The sequence below is a fragment of the Pyrgilauda ruficollis genome, unplaced genomic scaffold (assembly GCF_017590135.1).
Source record: "Pyrgilauda ruficollis isolate IOZ18807 unplaced genomic scaffold, ASM1759013v1 scaffold53, whole genome shotgun sequence".
Classification (NCBI taxonomy): Eukaryota; Metazoa; Chordata; class Aves; order Passeriformes; family Passeridae; genus Pyrgilauda; species Pyrgilauda ruficollis.
The window spans coordinates 1,233,583-1,253,013 of record NW_024526933.1 but is presented as its reverse complement, the minus strand read 5'-3'; the positions used below and the strand labels follow the sequence as shown (position 1 = coordinate 1,253,013).

Below are 19,431 nucleotides of genomic sequence, written 5' to 3'. Positions count from 1 at the left end.
ACTTCCCCTGATATCAAAAGTTAACTAAGAAAAACAGGAAGAGGAGGAGCATTTGAAACACAGAAATCTGAGGTAGAACTTTCTACTCTTTTAGTGTTCTGTTAGTCAAGTAACACTCATGCTTTTGATTTATTTACTAGCACTATATTTTAGAAAGAAAATTTTACATAGACATCAAGATCTATTTTATAGTTTCAGCCTGGCATCTAAACACACTAACAGATCATAAACAAGACACAAGCAGGAGATAATGGACATAAAATGAACACTGTTTTATCAGCACTTTGACTGCAGAACTCAGACAGGTCAGTGAGTTGAATGGACAAACACTTTGTAAGATGTAGTTTGGAAGAAAGTGGAAATAGCATGGAAGAAAGGGGAAAGGCTGCTAGTTTCCTGCCAGACACTACCCTAAACCATTAAATAGAGGGTTTAAATGGGTTGTTGCTTAACAATCAAGGCAGGTAGAAGCAGGAAAATTTTTATTTATTCTTATAATGTTATGTATTGTTAATGAAAATGATCCTTAAGAAAAAAACCCACCACTAATGCTATTAAAATCTGTTTCCACAATAAAGCCATGAACACAGATCTCAGAATCACAGAATTGTTAAAATTGGAAATGGCCTCTAAGGTCATTGAGGCCAACCATAAACCTATCCCCACTGTGTTCATCTCTATGTCCTTAAGTGGCACACACACACATACACATTTTTTTTTAGCATTTTCAAGGATGGTAATTTTACCTCTTATTTGGGTGGCCTGTTCCAATGCCTGGCCAACCTTTCAGTGAAGAATTTTTTCTCTAATATCTTAGAACTCTCCTTGTGCAATTTGAGGTAATTTCCTCTCATCCTTTCACTTTTCCCAGTTTTCCCATGGGAGAAGAGACTAACCCTCACCTTACTACACCCTGCTTCTCAGGCAGTTGTAGAGAGCAACAAATTCCCCTTGCTTTTCTCCAGGATCAGCAATACCAGCTTCCTCAGCTGCTCCTCATAAAATTTGTGCTCTCCAGCTCTGTTGCCCTTCTCTGGACAATCTGCATCACCTCAGTGTCTGGGGCTGTTGTGGATTAGAAATGGTATTCCCCAATTTAATGGTCCCACTGAAGCATTCATTCCTGTCTCCCTCTCCCTTCCCCTTTCAGCCATGTGGAGAGGAAAATTTGAGGTACAAAATGTAAAGATCATGGGTTGTGATAAGAACAATTTACCAGAAACAGCTAGAATGTCCTTTACAGAGCAAAGCAGTGACAGCCAACTGCACTTACTTGACCAGAAGGGACCTCTTTTCCTACCCCTGAAAAACTCTGTGAGGTGGTATAGAATAACCTCTGGGTGTTAGGAATGTCCCCTCCTATCTGCTGCAAAATTTTAACCCGTCCTGGCCAAAACCAGGACACGAGCCCAGAACTGAACACAGGAGTTGAGGTGTTGTCTCACCAGTGTTGAGCACAATAGGAAAATAACTTCTTTGGTCCTGCTGGCCACACTATTTTTGATAGAGGTCAGGATGTCTTTGGCCTTCTTGGCCACCTGGGCACACTGCTGGACCATGTTCGACTGGCTTTCAACCAGCATCCCCAGGTCCTTTTCTGCCAGGCTGCTTTCCTGCTGCTTTTCCCTAAACCTGTAGTGCTGTCTGAAGATATTGTGACCCAAGGACAGGACCTGGCTCATATAATTGTCCTTGGTCCATTGTCCACCTGGTTCAAATGACTCTGAATCTCTTTCCTACCCTCTAGTAGATCAGTCTTCCCACCCAGCTTAGTGTTGTATGGAAAGTGACTTAGGGGACACTTGATCTCCACATCCAGATCAAAAATAGTGACTTTGGGTTGGACTCAATGATCTTTGGATTGGACTTGATGATCTGGGTTGGACTTAATGATCCTGAAGGTCTCTTCCAACCCAGTGAGTCTGTGATTCTGTAATAAAGACTCTAAAGAAGGCTGGCTCCAACACCACTGATGTTCAGGGGACAAGTAGATTGTTCTAGTAAAACATAATGTAGAGCCTTTATCAGATCCTTTTTGGGAAACAAGGAAAAAGGTCTCCTTGTTTCTAGCAGCAATCACTGTTCTTTCAACTGCATTAACATGATGGGATTTCTGCTCATCAGTAGCTTTTATGTAATTCCCACTTATTCACTTTCCCTCCAATATGTTTATCTCGCTAGCTTATACCCATGATTTATTTATTTCAATACTTTTGTTGCTGGTTTTTTTTATGAAAATGTTTGCCTAGAAGGGACAGAGAATGTTAGAAAATGCTTTGTTGTAGGGCTTCCCTCAGACATGGTGTTAAAGGACTCACCATCCTCCTCTTACTCGGGAACATTTGTTCAGAAATTTTGTTTTTTAAGATTCATTAAATCTAATAACTCCTCAGTGGAAACATAGAGTTTGCTAAGCTATAGATACTACTTATACATACATACATATATATATATATATATGTAACTTATATATAGTTCTATATCGCAATAGCAATTCTAGCTTATCCAGAAAATAATGCATAATCACAAATGTAGTCTAAGATGAAATAATATAAAAATCCACTCCAAGACTCTGTACCTGAACTGTTCAGCACTTTTTTGTCAAAACTTCCTGATGTTTTTCAGTGTTATTGAATGTTGTGTGTTGATAGCTCATCTGATAGTAAGGCACTGGAACTGCTCTTTTTGTTATGACATAAATTACAGAGAAGGTTTGTCTTAATTTTTGTAATGCTCTCTTTGTTTGCGTGTAAAGGGATATGCACGCAAATGTCAAATAGCTGTGCTTTTATTTAATGTACAATATATACATACAGAGACAAATATTAATGAGCATTGGAAATGTTAATTATTTTCATAAGACAATATTATGGAAGGTCTTGGATATTTTGAAGTTTTTGAATACTGCTTCTAAATGAAATCTTTGATATTTTAAGTATACTTATATATAAGTCAATTTAGCTACTAAATTTTCACAAGGAAAATTATTGATGTGGGTTTGATTTGGGAGTTCTAAGCAAAGAGTGAGGACTTAGTGTTAAATCAGAAGGCAAGGTGTCTGGAAAGGATAAGTGCTAAGGTATACATCATTTTGTTTTCTGCTTACAAAACAGCAATAACTAGGTAAATACACAGCTCAAATGTACTTGAGAGCAATGACAGATAGTTGATGTTGGCAGTGACATACATCTTGTTGAGTCTTTAATCTTCAGACAGAATTGAAGTCAACTTTAGATCAACAAATCATCCAGCAGAGGATAACCTGGTGAGGCATATTATGTCAACTTTGGATTCTCAAAAGACATAAATGTATGAGAGAACATCAGGCGATAAGAATATTTTCAATGAAAAGAATTATTGCTGCAGTAGAAGTTTCTGGACTTCTGGAACATTGATTTTCATATTCCTGTTTTACTAGATTTAGAAGATAATGCTCCACCCTGAATCAGAGAGAAGAAAGAGTTGAATCTATTATCAGATATTTCATATCGCATTTTCATAGTCACATATGTACATGAACAAGAACATATTTGTAACAGAAGACAGCTGAGAATACTTTTGATTTGATAGTTTTTGTGTAATAATAAATATTTTAATCAGAATTGTAAAAAAAAGAAAAGAAAAGGAAAGAAAACTGTAGAATGGAGTTGTCTGTCTTAAAATGGTTTGCTAAGGAATAACAGAGAAAAAATAATGAATGGCATGTAGCCAGGATTTTCTTTGTCTTCTGAATGAGATTACAGCTTTGGCTTTGACTCTGTGGCTGCAGTGCAATTGCTATATGCAAAGCAGTGCTATTACATTAGTAATTGCTATAAACGAAACTATCCAACATTATATTCTCATATTCACATAGGAAGTAGTGAACTGAAGTTTCATATGTTTCCAAAGCCTTTGAGCTGGCATGGAACTGTAAGGTTATACTAGGACTCCACAAATTATACTTCTCAAAGAGCTGTTAACAAAATACTTGTACTGTGTCCTCTTCCATTTCTGATTTTCCAAATATTTAGGATTAAAAATAACTACTTTTGGTGTGTACTTTATTAAGAAATCACCATGAATTTTTGTCTCTTTTCTACTGCACAGTATAAAATTTCCTTTGTTCATATCATTAATCCAATTTTCTAGAACTCAGAAGGGAAAACTACTAGTAATAGAATTTAAAGTGACTTCTTGATACCTAAAATAGCTTTTTCTATAAATGAGATTGCCAATGTGCTTTGAGTTTCCAAGAAGAAAATACATATTCTCATCTTAAATGCCTATTCTGAGGAACTGCAAACTCATCAATTACCTTTGTCATTTATTCAGTATTCAGTGTTATTTTTCCAACAGGTCAGTCTTGTATGAAACACAGGAAAATTTTGTTTATATCCTCCCTTTGAGAGACAGTATTAAACACTGGTGTTGCAAGATGACTGTTTTTATGAGGACATTTTGGACACAGTTTTCAATGGCAGCCTCTCTTCTCACACTTCCTGAGTGGAATGCACTGAAGGCAGGGACTGGGGGAGTTAAGTCGCTTGCACTGTAAACAAGATCAGGTTCATGACAACCTGAGGAGCCTGAATATAGACATGCCTATGGGAACTGATGAGATGCATCCGAGAGGCTTGAGGGAACTGCCTGCTGTAGCCACTAAGCCACTCTGTGACATTGGAAAAGTTATGTCAGTCAGGTAAAGACCCAGGTGACTGAAAGATGGGAAATGTTATGCCCATTTTAGAAGAAAGTAGACAGGATGAAAAGAATCACGTGAATCTCATGAGGTTTAACAACACCAAGTACCAGGTACTGTGCTTGGGTTGAGGCACACTCTGGTATCAGCACAGGCTGGGGATGAGCAGATGGAGAGCAGCCCTGGGGAGAAGGACTTGGGGGTGCTGGTGGCTGAGAGGTTGGACATGACCCAGACATGGGCACTCCCAGCCCAGAAAGCCAAACGTGTCCTGGGCTGCATCCAAAGCAGCATGGGCAGCAGGGGAGGGAGGGGATTCTGCCCCTCTGCTCTGCTCTGCTGAGAGCCCACCTGGAACCCTGCACCCAGCTCTGGGGTCCCGGCACAGGGAGGACATGGACTGTGGGAGTGGGTCCAGAGGTGAGACACAAGGGTGATTAGAGGGATGGAGGGCCTCTCCTATGATGACAGGCTGAGAGAAATGAGCTTGTTCAGCCTGTAGGAAAAAAAGCTCTGGTGTGACCTTACTGTGGCTTTTCAGCACCTGAAGGAGGCCTGTAAAAATAACTGAGTGGCTGCTTACAAGGGCATGTAGTAACAGGACAAAGGGTAATTACAAAAGGCCATAAACTTGAAGAGGGTATGTTTAATTTAGATATTAGATATTCTTTCCTCTGAGGGTGATCAGTCAATTAAACAGGTTGGCCAGATAAGTTGTGGATGACCTATCCCTGGAAGTGTTCAAGACCAGACTGGATGGGGCTTTGAGAACCCTGGTCTAGTTAAAGGTGACCTTGCCCATGGCAGAAGGGCTGGAATTAGATGATCTATAAGGTGCATTCCAACTCAAGCCATTCTGTAATTCAATGATTCTATACTTGCAGATAATGTAAAAAGTTGTCCAGCGTTTTACAAGTGGATCTACTTTTGCATTGAATAGGATCCTCAGATAATAAAGACATTCTGTAACCTCATCTATATTTTGTCTCTGAGACTTTGTTAGAACCACTAATGTAAGCTTGTGTAAAAGGTGAATTTGTACTAGCATTATTAGAATGCTGCATTGCTCATAAGAAATTACAGAATTTAGTTATGAATTCAGGTTTTTAAAAATTAATTAAAAATTTTAACTGCAACAACTGTTACACTGGATCTCCCATCTAAAAAAGAAATTTTGGAAATTCTGGGGAGACCATGGATTTAATTTTGGCTTTTACTGCCTCTCCATGGAAAACAGAGAGATGTTAGCTGTTTAATTCCAGAATTTACATATTTTATAGAATGAAAATTCAGCAACATTAAGGATAGTTAAAAAGAGTATTGTACAGCAATGATTTTATTATCACTATTTTTAATTCACATATTTTAATTTAATTAAAATATGTGCTTGAATATTATATGAATGTATAAGTAACATGTATGGGAGTCAAATCCTGTTTTGCATTTGTGCAGTCATGAAGGGATGCCACCTCCTCCCTCTCCTCCTAAAGTGCCTCAATGGCTGTATTACATGCTCATTAATCTTGATTTTACTGGGCACCCTACCAAAGATGGTGGAGAACTTCTGCACTAATAAGCCCCTAGATGCAGGTCTCAGGATTGCGAAAGTCCATACTGCTTTACCACCCTTATTCCCCCTTGTCCAAATGACAGTGTCTGTGGTATTTGAAGACTATTTTGGGATTCATTCCTCCAAAATTTTGTGCTCCTTTGGTCAAGCCACAGGATTTGAGAATCTTTCATTTTCATGGATGTTTTTTATAGTCACAAAGTTTGCCTAGCAGGTTTCACTCTGTAATCTGGATTACCATTCTGACAGTTCATGCAGCCTAACTCTATCCTTATCTATATTGTCACAAAAATTTTAAACAGTTAATTAGAGGAAGGAGTCATTAGAGATGTGGTGCTGAATGGAAACCAGGTTGAAATAAAAAAAATTTATAAAGAAAAAGCAAGTTGTTCCCAACTAATTTGGTTTCTATCTTTCTAAAATATGACTGAGCTTCAAGCAGTAAATCTTGTCTACCTGGTATTCCCTGACAGGTTTGATAACAGAACTATGGAAAATGGGTGTTTGACTCTAATGGAATGGACTTTGATGCCACAATTGTAAAATGAGCAAAAGACTTGTTAAACCAGAGGCAAAAATGTGTTTATTTAGAAAGAGAAGGTGTTGGTCACGAAGAAGGTAATTTGTAGATTTTCTCAAGGATTGGTCTTGACTTTATCACTTAAGCAATTTTCAGGAACAGGGTTACTGAAATTTTCTGACACAGTTTTTCTGTGTGTTGTCTCTGCAAAACAGGTGGAAATATGGTAAGACTGATGAGCAGATAGGCTTCTAAAAAATACAGAGATTAAATTCACAGTTGCTGAGCTCAAGATCAAGTATTCAGTTTTCGTGCAGCATGTCAGAGATCATTAAATGCAAAAAATGAAATAAATGGAATTCCAAATCTAGTAGTCACAGGAGGACTATCCTGTAATTTTAGATGAGAACAGACGCAAAATAAGTCTATTAGGACCATTTAAGGAGGGGAATTTTTATTTTGTCAGCAGAGACTGGAAAAAATGGCTTATTCAGGCTAGTAAAATTAATTCTGAGATGTCTGTTACCTATGAAAATATCAGAAGTAAACACCAGGGAAGGAAAAAAAATCCTATTTAAAGATGAACTAGACAAAATAATGTTTACGAAATGGCTACAAATAAACTTAGGCTAGCAATCTGAAGATTATTCTAAATCAAGAAAATTAAGAAACTCAGTAACTTCTTATAATACCATAACTGCAGCAGATGCAAAAAATAAACTACTTTTCAAATGGAATGTGCGAAATGAAAGAAATGTGATTTTGTGAAGTGCTTATGCAGGGATTTTATCCAGGAGGTCCTGGTTAGTCTTATATATATGTCTTATCACCCTAGAGGGCGTGTTATTGCTTGACTACTGCTCACTTGCAGGTGGCATAACTTAATTCACTGAAGAGACCAGAGGTGACGAATAGCCCCTATAGAATTCCAAGATTGCTCCCTGCAGGCAGATCTTGGCAAGCTTCATCCCATTAATCTATGTTGTCCTGAATTTGTTATGGAAATAAAATTCAATTGCATGACTCCTGCCTTTTCCCAGTAATTTTCATAATCTTAGTCACAGCAATTACTGTAAATTGACTGTAGAATCTGTAGTGCCCTTCTGTCATGTTAGAGAGAGACTATATATCATAAGAAAAAATGTGATGCATTTTTAAGTATCTTTTATCTCATACCTCCAAACCATACTGGGAACATTGACATACATGTTAGGTGCTGTGAAAGACAGGCAGAGAAGCTGTGCTTGAATCCATCACACTACCCAGAAAGGCTGCTATATTTTTGTGATTTCTTTTTCATAAGTGGTTCTGCTCCATGTCTCCAATGCATCAGAGATGACCACCTGAAAAGACTTAGATGAGACAGTGACTAGCATGTTGGTAAGACCAGGTGCCTTGCCTAGTAGTGCACTAGTAGTTAGTTCTTCAATTACTAATGGAACTGGGAGGTAGAAATTTCAGTGACTGAAAAATTAGCAACATCTGTTGTGGTTTAACACTTGTAGGCAGCTAAGCCTCACACAGCTTGCTCAGTCTCCTGCAGTCAAGTCTCCCACAGCAGGATGGGGAGAGAAAGGGAAAAGCAGAAGTGAGAAAACTCATGCATCAGGATAAACACAGTTTAAAAAGAAGAAGTAAACAAACCAGTGATGCAAAAGCACTCACTCACCACAAATTGATCCACATTCAGTCTCTACGAAATAGAGACCTTAAAACTCACTGGCGTTCCACCTCTGTCTCCAGCTTTTTCTGCTGAATGTGACATTATATGCTACAGCATATTCCTTTGGTCTGTTTGGATCCAATGTGCCAGTCATGTCACCTCTCGGCCACTTGCCCACTCCTAGCTGACTCACTGGGGCACCAGAGTGAGAAATAAAATTTTTTGCTGAGTTAGCACTGTTCAGTTATTAACATTGTTTGGTCATAAATCCAAAACATAACACCATATGAGTTGCTATGAGAAGTGCTAACTCCATTCCAGATAGAACCAGTACAAATATTCCACAGGTGAAAGAACAGGCAAAACATTCCAGGGCTATTGAATAAATGGTTCTTCTTTCATTCAAATGGGATTTGCTCTCCTTTAACATGGGATTAGTTGGTTGAGGAAGTAAATTATGATTTTCTGATTCTCTAGTTTTAAGGCATTTCTGTTTTAATCATTATTTTGTTGCAATGAAGTGGTGAATTCATGGTCCTGACACTTAGATGTGACATAATATCTTCATATACATTATGATAGTAAACCTCGTGAAGTTTCCTTATCAGTAGACTAAACTTCTATTATTTTTAGGTGCTTAAAACGTAGCTCACATGTTGACACAATTAAATTGTTTTATTACCCCAACGGCCCTTGTCAGATAGTAGTGTACTGGCAAAACAATGCCAGTACACAATACAACAACTGGGCTTTCCATAAAATGTTCTCATTTTGTTATGTATTTAATGATGCCTTTGCTAACACTTTAACTGTTTTATAAATTCAAATGTCTTCCAGTTTGATTATATCACAGAATAACTTGCATTTTTTTTTTCAGGATATTGCATCTTAATCATGTTTCTAACCCTCCTTTTGCTGACAGTTATGTAATGTTTATAATTTGAAGAAACAAAAAAATTTGTTACTAAATGTAGCATAGAATATTATCATGACCTTGAAATTAAGCCAGTGGATATGATAAATCACAAAAAAGAAAATAATGAAACACATGCACACAACCATTATATAATCAAAAGTGTGCAATGCAGGATACTAAAGACAGAATTCTTGATGTAAGTTTAGTAGGGGTGATTGTTCTCAGCAAGGAAGTTGTGTAAAAGTTGCTAAGATGTGTTTCAGTTGGCAGGCAAATTTTCTACAGTGGGCAAGCCAAAAGCCAACTTCTCTAGTTTCAAATGAGGTCAAGAGGTATCTTACCATTAGAAGAAACAGATCTTTGATAGTCTTTTGTGTCTCCTTTAAAACATTCTCCAAAAACATTGCTGATTAAGGGCACTATTGCCCCTCAAAATGTTATTGCAGAAAATATTTATTAATCTTACCCATCACCCCATCACCACAATAAGGAGCTTTTTTTTTTTTTTTTGCTTAACTGAGTATACCTTTTATTTTTTGCTTTCTCTCTCTCTTTTTTTTTTTTTTTTTTAATTTAAATACACTGATTTGATTTATCTTACCCTCACAGGCTGCTTAAAAAACCTCAAAGTGCTCAATGTGAGTTTCAATAATTTGAAGTCAGTTCCTCCAGAACTGGGTGATTGTGAGAATCTAGAAAAACTGGATTTGTCTGGAAATATGGAAATAACAGAGCTCCCATTTGAAGTAAGATAACAATCTATGTTTGTTTCATGTTCAAATCTTTTCTTAACAGATTAAATCATATTCCATGAAGTTTTTAACAATAATGTTTTACTAGTAATATCATTGAAAATGCCTTAGAAGTACTTAAATAGGGCCAAGGTACCTTGTTTTGGTTTTACAGTGACTAAATTTTACTTGTATATATTCTGATATATGAAGGAGGACAGGATCCTAAAGGGGATTTGACTGTGGTAATAAGCAGCAGGCTGCAATTAGCTCTTTTCTGTAAAAATGAAGTACATCTTGTTAGTCAAATTCACACACACACTTTGTTCCCAGTGTCTGTTTTCATTTAAAAACTGTATAGAAAGCTCTATAAACAGCACTGCATTTTGCTACAAGCACAAATATTTCTCTGAAAAGGATATTACATGTGAGGAATGGCATGAATGTATAATAGACTGAGAAAAGAACTCCCAGGCAGGCACCAACATTATTTTTTTTTTCTGTTGGCTGCATAACTGCTCTCTGCCATAGCTGCTCTGAAACTTATTGTCGGGGGGAAATAAAATAATTGGCTGGTACCTAACCACAATTTTTGCTGTCATCTGTATTTCTCAGTTTCTTAATACCCTGATTTCTAGGGGGTGAGTAGAGGGATCTTTAGGGAAATGTGTCAGGCTCTTCTTTACTGATTCCTACTTTTTCTCTAAACATCTGTAACTGGTGATTCACAGGCAATTGGAATGTTGGAGTGGATTAAACTTAAGTGAGATCTGATTTAGCCCTGCTTGTGTTCTCTTCTGAGGAAAGTAATAATAATTAATTTTCTCCACTGATTTTCATAGTAAAGAAGTTTATCTAAAAAGAATTGCTAAAAAAATTGAGTGAATGAAACAGAAACAAAAAGTGAACTTTCCCACTATGAATGGACATGAAAAAGAAATGCTAGCAACAGAATAAGCTGTGCAGGTCTACTTTCTCCTGCCTCTTCTCATTTGGATAGCAAAACCAGGGAATGAAACAGATAGAATTTAACTAGCAAAAAGAAATCATAATGGAATCGGGAAATCATATGTCCTGAACAGGCAAATGAATTAAACAAAATTATCTGTCTTGTAGTGCAAGGATTTACCCATGTGTATGCATTATGGGTAGCCTTTGCATGGAAACCTACCTGTGCATGTAAGTCTTTTCAGGGCTGAGCCTGAGAGACCAGTGTTTCTTTTGGAGAGGTCTAAAATGTAGTTTCTTTCCTAAAGTCTCCTATTCAATGAAATTGAAAGCCACAAAACTGAATGTAGGTTATGGCTTAATAGTTCACTTAAAACTTATGGAAAAAAAAAACAAAAACCCTGAAGTTGTGCAAATAACTTTATATAATAGTAAAAACTGCATGTAACATCATGTTAGTATGGCACAAAAGGTAAAGAAGAAAAATACTGGCATTATCTACTGTGTTTCTCTGGAGGCTGAAACTCAGTTTATACTTATAGTGATCTGGAGGTAGGCTACACAAGCTCTTCTGATTTAGATTATAACTCAATTTCTCAGAATCAACATTCCAAGGGCAGCTTTGGAAGCTGAACATAAAATTAAAGGAACATTTTTGTTGAATGATGTGAAATGCTGCTAAGTGTTTGGCCTTTAGCATGCTCACTATGGCTTGTGTTATTCAGAACAAATGCATCAGAATCCTTGCTAACATAATAGGTGTCTAATGTTGACTCTCAGACAAATAGTTATAGTTATTAGCAGGTAACAGTTTAATGAATTAAAATATTGAATTAGTCTAAATAGTTTAAAAAGGGAAAATAGGAAAATAGTGCTGGGCTAGCTTTGAACAGCCGGATGCCTACCTGTCTGAACACTTCATCCCCCTCTTCAGCATGACATTGGGAGGAAATATTTTGAGAAATCACATGTTTCAAGATAAAAGACAGGGAAATTGTTTCTCATTTGCTTTTGTAGGCAAAACAGACTGTACTTTGGGAAGATTAATATTTGTCAATATATATTTCAGTAATAAGAAACAAAGACAATAAAATAAAATCTTCCCCTCTCTTCCAAGGTCAACTTCATTTCCGATTCCTCTTCCATCCCTGATTAGTGCAGGGTGGCAAGGGAAGTTACAGCCAGTACACAGTGGTTTACTGGCTGTAAAACCTTCATCCTCACCCCTTTTGTTCTCCCCTCGTTGGGGTCCCCATGGGCTGAGTTTTTTAGGAATATTCATCTGCAGCAGCACGAGTCTTCCATGAGCTGTAGCGTGGAGATCTACTCCACCATGCAGCACCTCCACTTCCTCCTGCTTTGACTTGATATTTCCTCTGTTCCTTCTCACTCTTTTTATGTTCCCTTTTTCTCTGGTGGATTTTTTCCTCTTTCTTAAATCAGTTTTTAGAGTGACACAGCACACTTTGCACTTTGCTGAGGAGCTTTGCTGTGTCCTGTGCTTGGTCCATTAGAGACATCTGGAACCGTTGGTATCCATTTGGGGCAGCCTCTGGTGTCTTTCTACGGAGCGTCTTCCCCTGAACTCCCCACACTGCCAGCATGTTGCCATGGACAAGCAATACAAGTATTAATGACCACAAGTTAGATGTTCAAGTTGTAGTCCAATAGAATTGTTGCTAACATCCATTAATCCAGTGAAATGCTTATAAGGGTTAGCAGTGTCTCTCACATGGAGTCAGTACTGGGAATTGGAGACTACAATAAGGCAAATATGTGAAAGCTCTGTTTTGTTAGGAGAATGGCTTCTCTTTACAACATTAGGAAGAAAGAGAAAACTTGGCAATCAATAGAAAAAATAACATAGAATGTTGATTAAAATGTTTTCTGTTTATCCTCTCTTAGGAAGTTAAATTTTTATTTGACTTTCAAGTCCTTAAAAGTTTCTTCTGGGAAGATTAAGGGAGTGTGCAAGAATGGCATCAGTATTCTTCTTTGTAAAACTTAGTCAGAAGTAATAAAGGTCAACTGCAGCCCAGTAGAAATTATTAAAGTCTAATTTTGTCTTGGGTTTTTTTTTTTTTTACATAGAGTAATGGCCAGAGAGACACCCCATTCCAAACCATAACATTATTCTAGCCCAAATGCACCTCATGGAGTAGCTGTATCAGCCTGTTAGGAACATGCATGTCCAAGTGTCTAGGCTTTTTCACTATTTCTGTTTGGGTGTGCTTTGGAACTGTTCCTTAAGGGATGTGCCTTGTGCCATAGCATCAGGAGGAAAGCATTGATCACTTGTCTGTTCATTTACAGCAAAAAGGTCTTCCTCTGTTTGCAAAGACCACTTTCAGCACTCTGTAAGTCATCTCACTAAATTTTAAAATGAGGTAATCTGATGCTACATGAAAAAAAATTGAGGATGTGTGCTCTCATCTTTTACGTTCACAAGGATTAGGACGTCATACCATTCCATATTATGTCCAAGGAAGAGCAATCTGTTTCAATGTTCTAGCTTTCAATTTTTAAAAATTTGTTCTATTGTCGGATGTGTAACATTTTTAGATTCAGATATTTATTAGATATTATCGAATTAAAAAATTAGATATTATGTCTAACATTTTAGATATTAGTTAAAATTAATTTTTGATTAGTATCAATTGAAAGTAAAATTTAGTAGAGAAAGTTTATGGATCTGCAGTGGAGTTCAAATCTATATTAGCTGCACTGGCAAATGAATTATGTCTACCTCCAGACACAGTGAAAATATAAATTGAAATAAAATATAAATGTATATTAAAAAAGTCAACCTACATTACATAATGTTTATGTAGTCAGCTTGTAACTCAGTAGCCAAGTTTAGCAGAGGAAAGTACTCTATGAGGTTTAGGGCACAACACATATCTTGCAAGATTCTTAGGTGGAGAGGACTGTTCTTTTAGTTGAGATGCTCAGGAGAGGCATGCCATGTACCTTATCCAGTCCCTCTCTCACCACAGTGCCATTATACTGGATACTATATATTAGTAGTTACAGGGAGAAGGAGATGGATAGACTTATTTCCAAATTTCTTGCCTATTTTGCATGTGAATTTAATAGTTAGCATGATGCTGGTGTTTGTATTTTAAGTGTTGGATAGTGTTCCTCTCACTATTATCATCATACAGGTTATGCAATAAAATTCTTTTTCCAGGAAAAAACCCCTGTATTATAAATAATATATTTTTCTGATTAAAGTTTGTAGAAAAACTACTCTGACCTTATTTTCAGGTGGGCTTTCTTCAGAAAATATTACTTTCTGCAGTTATTTACTGAATCACATAATTAGAGATTCCTGTTAATGATATTTCAAAGAGACAGCTTTGTTGTGGACTCCCTTTTTTTTATGCCAATAATGTTACTGCAGCCAACAGTATCTATGTGACCCAAAGGAACTTCAATGAGAAAAGAGGGAATACGAAGAAGTTCTAATTTCCTCCAGCTGTACCATCTGGTATGGCACATGGTGTCAGTCACAGGACAGGCAAGTCATTCCACAGCACCAGAAGCAAGAGAGAAATGCTTGCAGTAGATGCCATGATGCAGAAAATGAATTAAAAAAGTTTTTTTTCAAAGTTGTTATGCCTTGAACAGTGTTCAATACTACATCTGAGGAGTCCCAGTAAGTGATCAGAATTTTTTCTATATCGTCTGGGTAGAGCAAAATGAAGGAATTAGAGACTGTTAAAGTATATGAACAATTTGTCAAGCAGAGTGTGTATCTATGAATACCTACATTTTCATGTCAATCCTGTATATACTGATCTTTGAAATTCAGAGAAATTAAAATGTTATGCTTCATGGATGCTTTAACACACTGTGTTTTCAAAGGATCAAATTAAATCTTGTTTTGTGTATCTGATGCACAGTTTCAGCTAAGTCCTAATATAAGCAAGCACAGACATGAAGACCTTTCAAAATCATGGAACCATAGAATAGATTGGATTGGAAAGGATCTATAAAGATCATCTAGTGCAGCCCCCATTGTTGTATTGTGTCTGTTATATTATATGCCGAGTTGGTTTGTTCCTTATACTCCTTCAAGTTGTAATGGTTCTGCCCTGGTTCTCTGTCTCCGTGATCGCCCCATCTGTCAAATCTCTCCTCCCTGTTTACCCCTAGCAACTAATGTATCCATCCCTCAGTCCCTCCCTGGTTCCCTGTCCGTCACTCGGTGCCCCAACCCTTCTGTCTAGAATCTTCCATCCTGGGCATCGAGTGATTGGATCAGGGGCCAGGACTCCGCCCCTCATCTTCCCTCACTGGTTTCCTTAAATGTCTGTTATCCTCCCACCACTCCCACCTCAATCCTTATTCGCTGAAGACCACCTTGATTCTTTGTACCCACCCATCTTTAAAAACCCAGGTCAGAGGCCAGTTGGGGGTCTTCAGTTGATGGCTGCCCTGGACATTAAACCCAGATTGCACTACCGCTGGAGTCCATCTCTTCATTTACCTCCTGTGGGTTAGCAGTCCTCTCTCTCTCAGCCGCGGATCCTCATCCCTCAAGGCGAAAGCCTTAGGCGCTCCCCTGACCGAGCCCCGGATCAGGAGAGGGCCCCCGTGCTGCCGGCGGTGCGGGCCGCCGCTAGCCGGGACATTCCTTAAGGTCAGCCGCCACCGCTGCACCCCATGCCATGGGCAGGAACATCTTCATCTAGAACATGTTTCTCAAGGCCCCATCCAATCTGACTTAGAATATTTCCAGGAACAGGATATTTACCATTTCTCTGGGGAACTTGTACCAGTGTTTCACCACGCTTGTTGTTAAAAAACCTTCCTTATATTGTCTATTTGTAAACTCTTTTAGTTTAAAAACATTACCCCTTGTCCAATCACAACAGGTCCTGCTAAAAACTGTCTCAGTCTTCATTGGAAGTTCACTTCAAGAACTGAAAGGTCACAGTGAGGTCTCCTCTGAAACCTGCTGTCTCCCAGATTAAACAACCCCAGCTCTCTCAGCCTGTCTTCACAAAGAAGGTTTTTCATTACTCTGATAATTTCTCTTGTTTTATTCTGGAACCGCTCCAACAGTTCCATGTCCTCTCTGTGCTGGGACCCCAGAGCTGGGTAGAGGGTTCCAGGTGGGCTCTCAGCAGAGCAGAGGGGCAGAATCCCCTCACTCCCCTGCTGCCCACGCCGCTTTGGATGCAGCCCAGGACACATTTGGCTTTCTGGGCTGGGAGTGCCCATGTCTGGGTCATGTCCAACCTCTCAGCCACCATCACCCCCAAGTCCTTCTTGGCAGGGCTGCTCTCCATCTGATCATCCCCCAGCCTGTGCTGATGCTGGGGATTGTCCTGACCCAGGTGCAGCACCTTGTACTTGATCTTACTAAATCTCATCATGCTTATGTGGACCTGATTCCCAAGCTAGCCCAGGTCCCTCTGGATGAGATTGCATCTCTCTGGGTCACACCACATCACATCACATCACTCAAACAGGTCAACTGCACCACTCAGCTGGGTGTCATCTGCAAACTTGTTGAGCGTCCATTTGATCCCACTGCTTATATTGTTGATGAAGAAATTTAATAGCACTGTTCCAATACGGACCCCTGAGGTACACTTCTCATCAACTTCCATCCAGTTATTGAGACATTGACAAGTACACAGGGGATGACACCACCCTGTCAGTTCCTCATTTGCTGACCACTCCAGCCATCAAATTCCTCTCACTCCATCTCATTGAGAAGTATGTTGTGGGGAGCCCTGTCAAAGGCTTTACAGAAATCCATACAGATGACCCTTTCCTTATCTTCTGTTGGAGTCATTCCACTGTAGAAGGCCATTAGGCTAAGCAGGCAGAATATTTCCCTGGTGAAGATCTGCTGGCTGTCCTGAATCGCCTCCCAGTCTTCTGTGTGCTTTAGCATAGTGTATTGGGTTTGCATGGCCAGGTTTGATAGTGTGGTTGCTACAGGGTGGTTTCTATCAGAAGTTCCTAGAAGCTTCCTCCAAGACTGAGAGAGCCAGTGCCAAGGCTGGGTCAGCCAGAAATGGGGGCAATGCTTCTGTTATATTTAATAATGAAATAAAAGTTATTGTGCAGATGTAGCTACAACCAGAGAAGAATGGGGTAAGAATATGTAAGAGGAACAGCTCTGCAGACACCAAGGTCAGTGCAGAAGAAAGGGGAGGAGGTGTTCCAGGTGCCAGAGCTGAGGTTCTGCTGCAGCCCGTGGTGCAGACCATGGGGAGGCAGCTGTGCCTTTGCAGCCTATGGTGGTCCACAGGGATTCAGAGATCCACTTATAGCTTCACCTTAGCCTTCCTCACCCCATCCCTGTACAAACACAGTGTTCCTATTGTCTTCTTGTGTTACCTGTCCTTGCTTCTGATATGTATTTGCTTCTTTCCCTTTAGTTTTACCAGCAGCTCCCTGATTAGCCATTCCAGTCCCTTGTCATCCTTGCTTGATCATTTACGCCTGGGCATAGAAAGATTTTGTGCACTATGGAAGGCATCCTTAAATGTCTACCAGCTGTGTTTTTCACCCTTGTGCCTGACATAAGTTTACCAAGGGATTGCTATTGACTAAGGCCTTGAAGAGCTGGAAATTTTCTTTCCTAAAGTTCAGGGTCCTGACTTTGCTCTTCAACTGACTCATGTCCCTCAGGACTCTGAATTCCATTAGTGTATAATAACTGCAGCCCAGGCTGCTTCTAATCTTTATGTCACCAATGGGTCCAGGAATACATTCCCTCTAGAAAGGCTTTCTATGGTCACAGGAGTTATATCTGGTGCTATTTCTCTTCTTTGCTTACCTGAAAAATATAATTATAAATAGTTGTCTCTTAAATAGTTTAATAATGCTAACAGGTGTGACCCTAAAAAACCCCCTGATGTGAGAAGGGATTTATGAGGCACTAACATTATTCACCTATGTTTTTCAAACACAACAGTACCCAGAACAGACATAAATAACTATTTATTCATTAATAAAATTCCAATTGATATTTTAAAACTGTGGTTCAACAACTGGAAAATTTTCAGTCTCTTTTGTCCTCTTTTTGTTAATCTGTCCAGTCCTCTTCAAAGTCATACATTTAGCAGGAAGAACAGAGGCACAAGCTCTATGCATTTGTGTGGAGGCTTCAAATAAGTCCCCACTGGGCATTTTGATATAACTTCTTGTCTTTGTTATCAGTGACTGACACATCTCAAAGCCATTACCTGGTAGGTGGGAGCCAGCCATCTCTATAGAAATGTAAAATATTAGGTTGTTTTGCCAGCACATTATTCTTCAAATCTGTATGCTTCCAAATCTGTCTTGTTTCATTACTATTTTTAGTGCATGTGACAATTATAAAATAAATATTATAATATAAAAAATATAATCAAATGTACAGGACATTAATTTCCCAGTGGTTTCACCATCCAGTAAGGCACTCAAAGAACTCACCCACAGGTCCTTACTGTCTCATTAAATGGGACTATAAAGAATCTGTTAAATCTTTACATCTGTAAAATTTTTCATAGGTTGCAAAGGAGCCATGTATCATATTTTTTAAAAATGGTTGTATTGCAAAGGAATCATATATAAGATTTGCTAAAAATAGAATTTTATTTGTGAGGGTTTTTCAGGACCACAAAACAAAGAGGAGTGCTGTAATAAAGGGGTTAACTGGGAACTGGGAAGCCAACTTCTGGTAAATTTTTCATTTTAAATCACTAGGACGAGTCCAATTGACTGTAATTGGGTCATCATATCTGTACATACATTTTTCAGTATCAGAAGGGGTTTTCCAATTTCTTGGTTGCATCTCCATTAGACAGAATTTCATCTTGTCCTTCTTTGCTCAGGGCTTGTATTCTCTTTGAATTTGCATAAAGCTTATGATAAGTTGTTTTCCAACACAGTTGGTCAGAGTGTCAATCCATGCAAAACAACAGCTGTGTTGTGGGTCTGGTATAAGATGCAACATCAAACATTAACAGGAGGGGTGTGAAACCCAAAAAAGCAGGTGCAAAGGTGTTAGGTGTCAGAATAGATTCTCAGAGGCCTTACTGCTGCAGGAGTTCTCATAAATGTTTTAATAGTTGAGGGGTTAAAAAAGGACATGGACCTATGTTAGGAAATAGGATTATGAAGTTAAGCATGGGAAAATGTGTCAGTTAATCCCACTCTTGACACTGTGCTTCCAAAGCCTTCTAATTTATATAGCATCATTTAAAAACCACTCCACTATCAGAATAAGTCAACAGCTAATAATAACAGTCCACTTCACTGGAGAGCTGACCCGTGCTTACCTCAATGCTGTGGTGCCAGTGACCTTTCCTTTACCTTTCACATTAGTTCAGTAAAAGTAATATCACCTTTCACAGTCTAAAACGTTTTTGTAATAGGGAATGACAGACAAGTAG

The 19,431-nt window shown here is 38.6% G+C and overlaps 1 protein-coding gene across 4 annotated transcripts in view; it reads left to right on the top strand.

Moving 5' to 3' along the window:
• LRRC2 (leucine rich repeat containing 2) overlaps positions 1-19,431 on the top strand; it is a 75,196-nt gene that overhangs the window by 37,345 nt on the left and 18,420 nt on the right. For all 4 annotated transcript variants that reach the window (XM_041480700.1, XM_041480699.1, XM_041480702.1 and 1 more), the window contains one exon: positions 9,960-10,096. In XM_041480700.1, the coding sequence (XP_041336634.1) occupies positions 9,960-10,096 (137 nt within the window). The remainder of the gene's footprint in view (positions 1-9,959; positions 10,097-19,431) is intronic.